Genomic DNA, 13573 nt, shown 5'->3' on the forward strand with positions numbered 1-13573 from the left:
CTTGAATCCGCCCACAATAGTGGAATAATCTAGCCTTGAGCCGATCTACTTGAGCCTTAGTAGGCGTCACCTAAATACATTCATTTCTGAAGCATTGAATCTCCTCTACATTACTTTTAATCTCAAGAATGCACTCTCCGGAGTTGTTAACTTCTACCTTAGATAGATCAATCGGAACCTGGAGATGGGATGACAAACTAGCTGCACATTCAGTAGCAGTGCCGCCTGTCTCCAAGCCACGTACCTGGAGCTCATACACGAGTTCGGACTTCCTCAAATGATATGGAAACAACACCCCTCGGGACATGATGAATGAACATGAAACAGAGTTTCAAAAATTAGGAAAGGTACTTGCACTTTTTTCACAATTATGCATACAATTACCATACATAGTGCTCCTTCATTATCCAGCCTTTCAACGCCATCACTACTACAAGCACCCAGGAAAATGGGAAAAGAGAACAATGGTTAGCAGCACCCAAAGAAAAATTAAACAACCAGAGCTCCCTGCTACCACTTTTCTAAGCCACCAGCGGGGTAAACTCACCACACTAGCGGTTAGCAAACGTGCACCGGCCGGTACTACCTATAAACCGGTGTTAAATAAATAATATTTATTAAACAAATTAAGGAAAACAGACACAAGGATAGGAAAATTACATCCAACAGTTACTTACCCAGCAAGGCCCAAATGAAACTCCCAGAGGAAATGGATAAAAATCCCTTGTTTTGGCGTTGAACCACACAGATAATGAAATGAGACACTGGTTTCAATCAAATAAGCTTTTAATTAAAGAATGAAAACTTAACATGAAACCAAAAGAACATCGTCCTACCTGAGGGAATAAAAGTATTTGAAGTAGTTCAAAAAAACAAGTAGTGAATAATAGAAAATACACGGATGAAACTGAAAAACGTAGTCCTTTTCAGAAAATGATACTGATGGAAATCATTAACTTAAAACAGGAAATTGTACTAATTAAAGACACTAAATCCATTACCAGAAATAGTACACTTTGATAACATTACCATAATAATAGGAAATGATACGAATTAAAACTTAAATTGTTTACAGAAGGTTTACACGGGCCCGTTTGTTAGACTTACTAAAATGAAATTAAAGCTAACGTATTAAACCTAGGGAAAGCCAATCAATTAACGAGTTTCGCTCAACTTTCTTAGTAAGATGAGGCTTCGCAGGAGCATAGAACTCTAGCCCAATTAATAAACTACAAGGGGTCAAATAAGATCAGCAAACGGAAAACACACACACAGTTAAATAGGGGGAAAAGGAAGAAAACCGTAAGAGATCAAGTGAGGAGCAAAGAAATCTTCCACATAAATCGAAAATTCTTAAGTAAACTCAGGCTCCACAATCAACACGCCAAACCCACAGGCAACAATCACCATCACGCCCCCAAAAGCAAATCGTTACCATAGCAACGGAAACATACCCCCGCAAACCAATCATGGTACAAGGCACAACAAAGGCCAGAAACTCAAAAATAAAATCAGGAAACACGAAAGCATTAAATACCAGACAAATAGAAGAAGCAAGTTATTTTTTTTAACAAGAAAACTAGAATTATATGCTTCTGCAGAACCTCACGCAGTATAAAGGCCACTAATTGCCCAACACATTTTGAATTTACATGATGAATGAAATACATTAACGGGTAAAAATGATAGTTAATTTAAAAAGGATTTCCTTATTTTCGTAGTCTTTACATGCCAATAATTTTGATATATTATTAGAATTAGCCACACGTCCGTCCGCTTAGTAATTTTCAAAATAATTATTTTCACTAAATTCCACCTTGAAAGAGTTAATTTCAAGACACGGATCACACGAATTTCCTTGCAGTTTCATAATCACAGGATATAACTTGCCAAATGATGAAGCCACTTACTTGGGTGAAGCTGACGCTCAGGCTTGATGAGCTAGTTCCTCACATACTTACAGATGCTTGCTGATGAGTTTGGTTTCCCTGGTCAAAATTAGCTGAAAAGTATAATAATAGGACGATGCAGGAAACAAAGTAATTTGGGTTTAAAACCCACATCTCAAGACCCTCAGCCGGGGTCTATACTCCAACATGACGCCAACATCTTAAGAATCCAATTAACACAACCGCACGCCATTACTTCCCCACGCGTACTGTCAGCGGTCAAAATGGCGAGGTTTGCTCCAACAGGAAGTAGCCGCGCTCTGATAGGTAGAAGGAGGGGAAACTTACTGTGGATGACTGGTGGAAGATTGCAGCACTTATTAGAAGAGAAATGAAACAGTCCGTACAATACAGAAATGCGATAATCCAAAGACGTTGCCATCAGTCCACAATAAGAAATATAAATAAGTTCGATGAGTATCACCAAAGCACATAGTAGTACGAGGGAAACCATCCGCTTAGACATATAGAAAGATTAAGATTTTCTACGGCGATATTGCCAGTTCAAAATAGGTTCTCGGGGGAGGTTTTAAATTGTGTTACTCCGTAACACCATCAACAAGTTGTTTCCCAATTAAAGATGATTCAATAAAACAAAATATACCTCGAATACACCTAAAATAAATAACACTCATTTCTTAAAATAATAACCAAGTTCAAACTAAAAAATAAATAAATAAATAAATAAATAAATAAATAAATAAATAAATAAATAAATAAATAAATAAATAAATAAATAAATAAATAAATAAGTAAGTAAGTAAAACTAAATCTCCTTTAGTAATTGACCTTATTAAACTACATCTAATAAGATTTACATATTTACGTATCTTACAGATAGTGCCTTACATTCATGACGTCATTAGAGCACGTCTGATTATAGATGGGGGTGAGTGAAATAGGTCCACTGATTCACCCACCTCATTCAGTGATGTTAGTGCCCTCACAAGCCATGAGTTAGCCCGAGCCACAGTTCTACCTTTGCCTAGTATTGCGACAAGGAACATGTAATGGGATCAGCTCCAGTAATGTTGAGCAATCCACTCTGTTCGTCAGACACTGATGAAGAAAGAGGGCATTGGCACATTTCCGGCGTGATTGCAATGTCCTCATGCTCATAGTCTCACAAAAAGCCTCGTAATCGGACGAAGAGAGAGAAATACCCAAACCCTTGTAGCTGATCCATTTCATGAATCTTATTTGGACTCTTTCCAAGTTTTGTATTAAATACTGCTGAGAAGGCAGCAACACCTCGCAACAGTATTCTAAAGATGGCCTGATTAGAGTGCAATAGAAAGTTATTAGAGTTCTAGGATAAACAAATTCGGCACAGTTTCTTTCCAGAAAGCCAAGTAATTTAAACCCTTTCCCAGAAATCTTGTCTAAATGTTTCTCGAAGGAAAGACCGTAGCAGTTTGAAAGTGTCACAACAAGGTCATTTATTTCGTTCACACGAGCTACTTGGAAATTGCATAAATGGTAAGGGTAATTTCCAGGTTCTAACTTACGTGAAAATATAATTGCGCTGCATTTTGAAGTATTCAAACGAAGCGGCCACTTTTTACACCAATTACTTAGGAGGTTTAAGTCAGACTGTAGCAACTTACAGTCCAACTCACTATTGATTACCTTAAAGATCTTTAGATCGTCAGCATAGAGAAGGCAATTACTGTGTTGTATAACTGATGTTATATCATTTGTGAATATGGCAATGAAAAGAGGGCCCAGTAAAGAGCCTTGGGGGACACCATCAGCTTTTACTACGCTAACTCTATTAGTGAGATAGCTTCTAATCCACTGCAAAGCACTTCCTCCTATCCCATATGCTGACAATTTGGTGAGTAGAGCATCATGTTGAACTGAATCAAAGTCTTTGGAGAAGTCCGTAAAAACAACATCCACTTGTTGCCTCCTATCGAGAGATTCAGAAATGAAATTGATATACACCGCCATATTGGACACGGTAGAGCGTTTCTGTACAAAACCGTGCTGCGCTATATTAATATACTGTGAAACTGAACTGTACAATCTCTTATACATGATCTTCTCTGCCACCTTTGAAATCAAGGACAATAACACAACAGGCTTATAGTTATCGAACACCATTTTGTCTCCTTTCTTCAACACTGGTATGACGTAACCTTTCTTCCACTCACACGGAAAATACCCCGATAAGAATGACATATTTATTGTGATGCTAAGTGGCCTACCTAGCTCAGATGCACATTCTTTCAATACTACTGCGGGTACGTCATCTGGACCACATGATTCGGAGGTATCCAAAGAAGCAAGAATTGAAGATACCTCTGCTGGAGAGGTCACTATTGAAGTTACGCCTATATCACACACGGACGAAACGGATAGATTACACTGTGCGGCAGGTGAGTGATACTTTACAAAGGGATCTGTAAAACTGTCCAAGATGCTCCTCTTGTCCTGTAATTCTTTCCTCGCCCTGAAGCATAGTAGATGGCAGGCTAGATGACCTCCGTTTGTTGTTTACAAAATTCCAGAAACACTTCGGGTTGGCAGCTAATTTCGATTCCAACGAAGTTATATAGTTTTTGTATTTTTTTGAGCTTAGGTCGCTTAAATTCACAGTGCATGGTCGGAAATTGTACATAATCACTACTATGGCCCGTTTTATTAAACTTCCTTCTTGCGCTCTCCTATTATTTTAATTTATCTATTATCTAAGAGTCGAACCAGCGTGGGTAATTCTGCGTGCTAACTATCCGGGACGGTACAGTGTCTTTTATTACAGCGCGAAGGAAGTCATAGAAAAGGGTTAACGCCCCCTCGACGGACGGAGAGTCCTCGATTCAATTCCAGGGACACAACGAAAGGAGATATCTAGTTTGAGGAAAATCGCCCGTAGTTCATGCGAACATGCGGTACGGGGTGCATAATTCGGGGTAAAGACAGAGTTAATTCTACAGCTCGATGGTCGGATGTAATTACCTTTTCCGTCTGAAAGCAGTCCAAGTGTCCACAGTATTGATCCGAGATTGGAACAAGGTCCAGGAAGTTCTCGTTTCTTGTTGCGAAGTGACACATTTGCTCGAGTCCGAATTCACTGACGGTTTATAGAAGTAAGAAGACTTCCGCACATCTCCGTTTTATAACGGGACCAGGATTCCAAGCCAAATGCCCCTCCGTGAACTACAAGTATATCCTGCTGGTTTAAAACAGCTGTGACGATGGAAAGTATTGCTCGAAGATTATTCATCCTAGCAGTCACTTTGTCCGGTGGCAGATAAATGCAGACCTTCCTGATGTTGGGGTGGCCTTGACCACGAGACACTCCGAGTCTCCCTCCAGCTCTGGCCGGGAAACTGGCCTTAGAGCAGATTTCACCGCAATAATAATCCCTCCCCATTTCATTTTGCTAGTATGGACCTGATGTCTGCATTGACGAAACACACAATAATCAGTAGACAACAGTTCATTATCACCAGCAGAATCATTTAACCAACTTTCAACTATGCAAATACAATCTTCTGTGGCGTCACTGAAAGTGTCATGTTGGGGTCCTGGGTTCAGATATATGTCGCCGGACAAAGCCAATGGAATCACACAAATCGCTGAACAAGGTATCTTTGGGCTAGAGTTCGTCTGTTGTTTTCTCGCAGAGAGGCCGCCTGGTTGTGACGCCACTAGGTACATAGTTCCATTACAGCCAGCACGTGGGCCAGAATACGAAGCTCCGAACCATTCACAAAAGCGTTATCCTAACGCTTTTCATATTTCACGTCGAAATCTAGTACATTCTTATCCAGGAGGCAAACTCGAACGGGCCTGATACTACACTTGAACAAAAGACACGGAGCGATACGGACACACGACTTCTCCCGGACGCCATCTTACAACGAATTTTAGAGTTGATATTTTCTCCTATCTGTAAACACGCTCACACCTCCTGATTATCGGTTCTACGGACTTCTCGATCTGCCATTATGGTTGTTGTTTTTCTCCATCCTCTCCCTCACAACGCTTTTTACCTCGTCCATCGGTTTTGCTCCTGTAATGGTCCGTGCAGTCCCTAATCACCCTGCACTAACTTCATTATACACGCTGGCTAATTTTGTCTCGGTATCCCTTTCTAACTTCCCCATCAAGCTTATGGATTGCTCCAGAGCAACTAGCTCGCTCTCTCATAGACCTGTGTGTGCGCGTCCTTGTCCGAGTGATCAAATCTCCAATGGTCTGTTGGCTCTTAGGGTGAGTGGCAAGGTGCTGTACGGGATTTCAGTTTAGTGGAAGGATATCATAAACAGAACTGAAACATTGTCGAATAGATCACCCAAAATTTGTCCATGAAATTTGACATTACTAGCGTAACGCCTTACATTCAAATATGAGCTGTATCTTCGTGTACTCCTATCCACTCTACATGTACAGATTATTATGTTAACCACAACTGTTAAATAATTCGTATAATAAACATTTGCCAAATAGGGTAAACTGTACAGTCAATGGCACTCTGACAGTTATTGGCACTCCTTGCATTTATTTGAATATAATAGTATTTTTACAACAATAACATTGCCACAGAGTGTTTTATCTTTCCATTCCATTACTCCTTGGCCTCTATACTTCACCTTACTGCCACCAGGTGAACAGTTTTGAAGTGAATGTTGGAACAAGTTGGTGTTGTTCATCACTGCTGTTATTTTGTTGACATCTTACAGTTTTGTTAAGGTTACTAGTTCCAAACTTCGATGCCCGGAGCTCAGTATACAAACTATATTTTAAAGGTAAGTGTGAAAACATGTTGAATACGCCTTAATGTGCTTGTTCTGTGTTTATGAAGCACTCTAACCTAAAATTATTCCGTGTAATGGGGGTGCCAATTACTGTATTCAAAATAATGATAAAATGCAGTACTTGGCACCCTGCGCCAATAACTGCGATTTTGGGTTTCACAGTCTTGTTCCATGTTTAAGGTCTTGATCAATGCGTTTCAAGTGGGAAAGAATATTGTTCTACATGTTTGAATTATAAAACAGTTTCTAACAGTAGTTGGCACGGATGCCAATATCAGAACGGGGCAGCTTCATACAGTGGTTGGCACAGGCTTAAAAATCATTACTGGTTGAGGAATGAACATTGCCAGGACTAATGTTTGACTTTCTAATTATTTCATAGTCAATCTAGGAATTTTTCTATTAAATTAGCCTACCAAATAGTAATTATCATCTTGCATAATTGCACTCTGGCTCCATTATTCTGAGCTAATGAATATGTTCTTTCCAGGATTTGTTGATATGGCTCCAGTGAACACTTCTCCTAATAAGGGGAAAGGCGAAAAGAAGAGGAAGAAGACAAGTAGAAAGGGGGTGAAAAGCTCTCGCTATACTCAGGCTGCATTAGAAGCCGCCGTATTGGACGTCAAAAATGGTTTCGAAAAAGGCCGCTGCTAGGAAACACGGGGTCCCTAGGGCGACATTGCAGTTTCGTTTGAGTGACCGCTTTCAAAAGACAGAACGAGGACCAGCACCTATTCTTACTCGTGATGAAGAGTCTTTGCTTGTGAAATGGTTACTGGAGTGCAGTAAGAAAGGATTCCCGAGAAGGAAAGACGATATTAAAGTGAGTGTCCATGAATTTATACGTCTCAGTGACAGACCTAATCCTTTTAAAGATAATATGCCTGGTGATGGCTGGTATAAAGCATTTCTAAAGCGCCACCCACAAATACGGCTGCGAACATGCGAGGCAATCACTGCAGCGAGCAGTTGCCTGAGTGAAAGTGATGTGAGGAAATGGTTTTCTTCTATCGAAATTTGCCTTACTGAGGAAGGTAGTTTTCAAATTTTACAGGATCCCACACGTGTCTTTAATGGGGATGAAACTAATTTCCTGTTATGCCCCAATAATGGAAAAGTACTTGCGAGGGCTGGCAAAAGCTAGCATCACAGTGATGTTCACATTTTCAGCCTAAGGGTGCATAGTGCCACCCATGATAATTTACCCGAACCAACGGATTCGTGCAGAGATTCAGAACTCAATTCCTGATCCCGAGTGGGGGATAGGTCGTAGTGATAATGGATGGATGAAAGCAGAACTATTCTATGAGTACATCGCCAACATATGTTCACCTTACTTGACCAAACACAACATTCAGAGACTATTGATATTGTTCGTAGATGGCCACAAGAGCCATCTAACATGCCAGTTAAGTGAGCTATGTACTGAACTGCAGATTGTTCTTGTGTCCCTGTACACAAATGCCACCAGAATTTTGCAGCCCGCAGATGTTGCCGCTTTCAAACCACTGAAAGATGGTTGGAAGCAAGGAGTTCAACAGTGGCGAAGAGATCATCCAACAGATGTCATAACTAAAGAGAACTTCGCTCCTTTGTTGAAAAGTGTAATAGACAAACACATTAAGAAGGAAACACTGATCAGTGGCTTCAAAGCATGTGGCATTTATCCCTGGGACCCAAATGCGGTTGACTACACCAAATGCCCTGGAAAGGACACGAGTTCATCTGGGCAGTTGAGTCAGGAGGATGAAGAAATCAGTCAACCAGCTTCTCTTGAGTGGTCAAAATTTAAAGACATTGTTGGACCTGAAATGCTTCAAGTTTTCTATGACATGGATGAGGGAGCAGTTGCGAAGGAAAGTGAGCCAATGAGAAAACTATTTGAAATATACAAAACATTCTGTACCGGTATCACCAGAAATTCAGAAGTAACTGATAGAGAGGAAATGACTGCAGATAATGTGCTCATTGATGCGGTGTGTCCTGTTGTGGATGATGTCCCTGACGGTACTGGTGAAATTATTCTGACAACCACTCCAGCCAAGCCTACGCTTTCAGTAGCCCATGATAACATTTCTCCGTTGGCAGATGTGCTTCACTGGCCTGAATCACCGAAAAGAAAAGGGGTAAAATCGACTGAGAGAATGCCATTTGTCATCACGTGCAGAGATTGGAAACTTTTGAGTCAAAACAAAAAAGACAAAAAACAAGCGGAGGAGAATGAAAAGCAAAATCGAAAGAGGATAAGGCTTGAAAAGAAAAGGAGAAAATTGAAAAGAAAGCAGTGAAGGGAGCAGAGAACAGGAGGAGTGTCAGCATGAACAGACAAGAAATAAATAAAAAAATGTCCCAGACTTCTGAACCTCTTACATTGCAATCCGTTCCAACCACTTCAACAGGATGTGCTGTTCCTATGAACAGTGCCAAAAGCCTAAAAGTTTCTTGTCATATTTGCAAATCAGTTGTTGCCCAACCGAATAATTATTTGGAATGTTTTTTATGTGGGGAAATGTTCCACAGGACTTGCGTAACTGCTGATCAGCATGAATATTCGACAAACAAAATGATCCTAATGTGTACCTTTGCAAATCATGTTCGACTAGCGAGTTATGTGTTAGCTCTGATGATGAACTCTATGAACAAGCCAAGAGGCAACTGTTTTAGAATGAACGAATTAGGCTAATAACTGTGTCTGCTATAACTTAATTGATTTTCATTTAAATTTTGGCCTATATTGGTCTCTTGATTGATAATCCAATTATTCATTTATTTTTTCGGACTTCATTAAGGTTAACTGAAGATGAATAGACCCTTTATATAGGGTATTATTTGTATTGGGTAGAAATATATTATTTCATGTTCTTTCTTTCTTTCTATTTATTTTTCTCAGGAGGCACACCAAAGAAAAGAAAGGTGCCAAGAACTGTACCTGACCAAGGTGCCAACAACTAAATTTAGGTGCCAAGTACTGTCTGTTTGCTCACTTATATTTCATAACCGATTTATAATATGTTAAGGTTCTATATTTAGTTTCTTAATATTTATAATCAATATTCATTATGTACAGAATATGAGAAAAATAAATGAAACAAACAACAGCAGATTTTCTGTTCAAAATTATTCATTTAATTGCTTAGTGTCCTTAAAGTGCCAATAACTGTACAGTTTACCCTATGTGATGAATATTCCTCCAAAATCGAGTTTAAAATTTTCAATGTATGTTAGGTAATTTTCGTTCATACAAGAGCAGGTATGTTTGATTAAACAAGTACAATCATTTAGCTCTTATTTCTCAACATTTACGAAATTATGAATATTTCCTTACAGTTTCGAAATGAATGGACTCAAGCTGCCTGGCGATACCCTTCTCATCAATGCATTCATATCGTATTGTGGATGCTTTACGAAGAACTTGAGACTTGACCTGTTGCAGAGAATGTGGCTGCCAACTATCAAAACAATTGAGGTACGGTATTTAACACTTCCTTTTTCCTGAATAATTTTATTTTCCTTATAAGGGGAACTTCATTTTGAAATGAGCTAAATGTGTTTCCATATTACATTAAAGTCTCTAACATTAAACAGATTTGATCGTGGTCATTGCTTTTAGGCCTACTTACTGTTGATTGAACTACAAACATTTTGAAGTATGAAGAGGTAACTTAACTTCATCACGAGAAATGCTCCAAAAGTTGGTGAGCATCCATTCAAAAAGCAAACTCTCCTCCAACTCCACAATGAGACTGGCAATGTGCGTTGCCTTAGCACTGTGTCGTTCCACTTCAAACGCTAACTCTCTAAGGACGCCTTTAACACGAGGCACGAGTCAGTGGCATGGCCCCAACATCTCATCTCCTTCTGTTTTACCATCAAATTCAACATTAGTGCCTGAGTACGTCCTACACAGTTCGCATTATGCGTTCTCTGCTTCATTTCCCTTCCGCATCAACCAATTATTAATGGTCTACATTTAGGGTCGTCACCCAGGTGGCTAATTCCCCATCTATTGTTTACCTAGTGCTTTCTTAATTGCTTTCAAATAACATGGAACATCAGTTTTCTAAACATAGATGTATTTTTGTTTTATTTCTAATTACGGGTTACATCTGTACATTTCAATTGATTCATTCCTTTACTTACTTATCCTCCAATACCGTTGCTTATCGCACAACTACCAATATCGGCATAGGTTCATATTCATGAACTAATTATTCATTAACATCAGGTTCACTTTCTCGATATTCATCGCGATTACCCTTCTTTCAATTGAAACACTGACCTGACTTTCTTATCCCTCTTGACGGGAATTCCTATCTCAATTATAAATGGGATATTAAGTTCAGTAGATAATATGGAGAGTTCTGCGGCCTCCGCAGGCTCCCAGGGGCCTCCTCCTCCGCCTCCGATACAGGGGGCCTTCCCAGAGGCCCGCACCACCACCTCCACACGGGAGGGCTTCCAAGGGGCCCGGTCCTCCTCCCGCGGGAAATTTGAATTGTAAACAAAACCACGTGCTTTTTGACAGCTGACATCGACAACAACGCATCGCTAACCTCACTGCTGTCATCTTGACGGGCCTAATCCTCAATGCTGCCAACTTAACCTAACTAGCCCGTGATTTGAATCGGTAATCAAAGCCATGTGCTTTTTTGAAAGCCACGTGCATTTTTGACAGCTATCATCGACAACAACGCATCGCTAAGCTCAGTGCTGCCATCTTAACGGGCCTAAACTTCAGTGTTACCAACTTAACCTCACTAGCGCGAGATTTGAATAGTTAAACAAAGCTACGTGCTCTTTTGACAGTTGTCATCCGCCACCTTTTATCAAGAGAGCACCGCGCTACTATCTATACCGAAGTAGCGGACAATTTCGCCAGCTGTCATCCGCCATCTTTAATCAACAGGACACCGAGCTGTCCTCTTTATGGCTACTACCTTAAGCACGTAGTAGCGGGCAATTTAAAAAGTTCCGTTAGCTGTCATCCGCAATCTTTAATCAAGAAAACACCATGCTGCACTCTTTACCTACTTACCTTTGAAATATGGTGGCGGCAATTTGAAAAATTCCACGTGCTCTTGTTTGGAAACACAACCACGTGCTTTTTTGACAGCTGTCATCCGCCATCTTTAAATAAGGGAGCACCGTGCTGCTAACTTTATCGTAGTGGCGGACAAATTAAAACAAAATCCATCAGCTATCAGTAGTATAATACAGGGATTCTGCCGCCTCCTCCCGCGGGAAATTCGAATTCTGGCGGGAAATCTGAATTTTTGGCGGGAGATTTGAATTTTGGCGCGAGATTTGAATTTGTAAACAAAGCCACGTGCTTTTGGACAGCTGTCATCGACAACAACGCATCGCTAACCTCACTGCTGCCATCTTGACAGGGCCTAAACCTCAGTGGTACCAACTTAAACTAACTAGCGCGAGGTAAACAAAGCCACGTGTTTTTTGACAGCCACGTGCTTTTTGACAGACAACAACGCATCGCTAACCTCAGTACTGCCATCTTGACGGGCCTAAACCTTAGTGGTACCAACTTAACCTAACTAGCGTGTGGTAAACAAAGCCACGTGCTTTTTGACAGCCACGTGCTTTTTTGACAGCTGTCAACCGCCATCTTTAATCACCATGCTGTCCTCTTTAGCTACTTACCTTTGAAATGTTGTGGCGGTAAATTCCACGTGCTTTACAAACCTATATGCTTTTCTGACAGCTGTCATCCGCCATCTTTAATCCAGAGAGAACAGTGCTGCCCTCTATGTGGTGGTGGCAAATTCCACGTGCTCTTGTTTGGAAACAAATCAACATGCTTTTTTTTGACAGTCGTCAACCGCCATTTTTAATCACCGTGCTGCCCTCTTTAGCTACTTACCTTTGAAATGTGGTGGCGGTAAATTCCACGTGCTTTACAAACCTATATGCTTTTCTGACAGCTGTCATCCGCCATCTTTAATCCTGAGAGAACAGTGCTGCAATCTTTAGTTGAAATGTGGTGGCGGTAAATTCCACGTGCTCTTGTTTGGAAACAAAGCCATGTGCTTTTTTTTAACAGCTGTCATCCACCATCTTTAATCACCATGCTGCCCTCTTTAGCTACCTACCTTTGAAATGTGGCGGCGGAAAATTCCACGTGCTTTACAAACCCATGTGATTTTCTGACAGCTGTCATCCACCATCTTTAATCCAGAGAGAACAGTGCTGCCCTCTATGTGGTGGCGGCAAATTCCACGTGCTCTTGTTTGGAAGCAAATCGACATGCTTTTTTGACAGCTGTCAACCGCCATCTTTAATCACCGTGCCGCCCTCTTTAGCTACTTACCTTTGAAATGTGGTGGTGGTAAATTCCACGTGCTTTACAAACTTATATGCTTTTCTGACAGCTGTCATCCGCCCAGCAATTCTCTTGCTATATAATAATATCGTGTGGCTATTTCTAGCTAAGTGCAGTCTAAAAAAATAAATCCCAGTCTTGTTGTATCAGGAAGGGTAACTGGCTAAATCCCGGTCTTTCAGCGTCAGGAAGGGCAACAGGCCATACCGTGAAACAATAGTGTATGATGTAAGAGGCTAGATACTGCTTTGAGCATCTAGCTGTAAAACCCCGATTCTCGTGTTTAAAAGAGCATCTAGTTGTAAAACAGATTCTTAATCCCAGTTATTTGACGTCAGGAAGAGCAACCGGTCGAAAACAATAGTATATGATGTAAGAGGTTAGATACTGCTATTAAAATCCTAGGAGTTTATCCAGTTGTAAGACAGATTCTTGTGATTTAAAATCTCGCGTCAGGAAGGGCAACCGGTCGAAAACTATAGCGTATGATGTAAGAGGTTCGATACTGGTTTTTAAAA

At 40.5% G+C, this 13573-nt stretch overlaps 1 protein-coding gene and 1 pseudogene across 1 annotated transcript in view; both read left to right on the forward strand.

The window, feature by feature from the left end:
- LOC136863901 (dynein beta chain, ciliary-like) overlaps positions 1–13573 on the forward strand; it is a 5220903-nt gene that overhangs the window by 3562302 nt on the left and 1645028 nt on the right. The window contains exon 63 of the mRNA XM_068226514.1: positions 10046–10184. Within this exon, the coding sequence (XP_068082615.1) occupies positions 10046–10184 (139 nt within the window). The remainder of the gene's footprint in view (positions 1–10045; positions 10185–13573) is intronic.
- Positions 7347–9006, forward strand: LOC137498574 (uncharacterized; annotated as a pseudogene).

This window comes from Anabrus simplex, chromosome 2 (assembly GCF_040414725.1).
Source record: "Anabrus simplex isolate iqAnaSimp1 chromosome 2, ASM4041472v1, whole genome shotgun sequence".
In the NCBI taxonomy this organism is placed as follows: domain Eukaryota; kingdom Metazoa; phylum Arthropoda; class Insecta; order Orthoptera; family Tettigoniidae; genus Anabrus; species Anabrus simplex.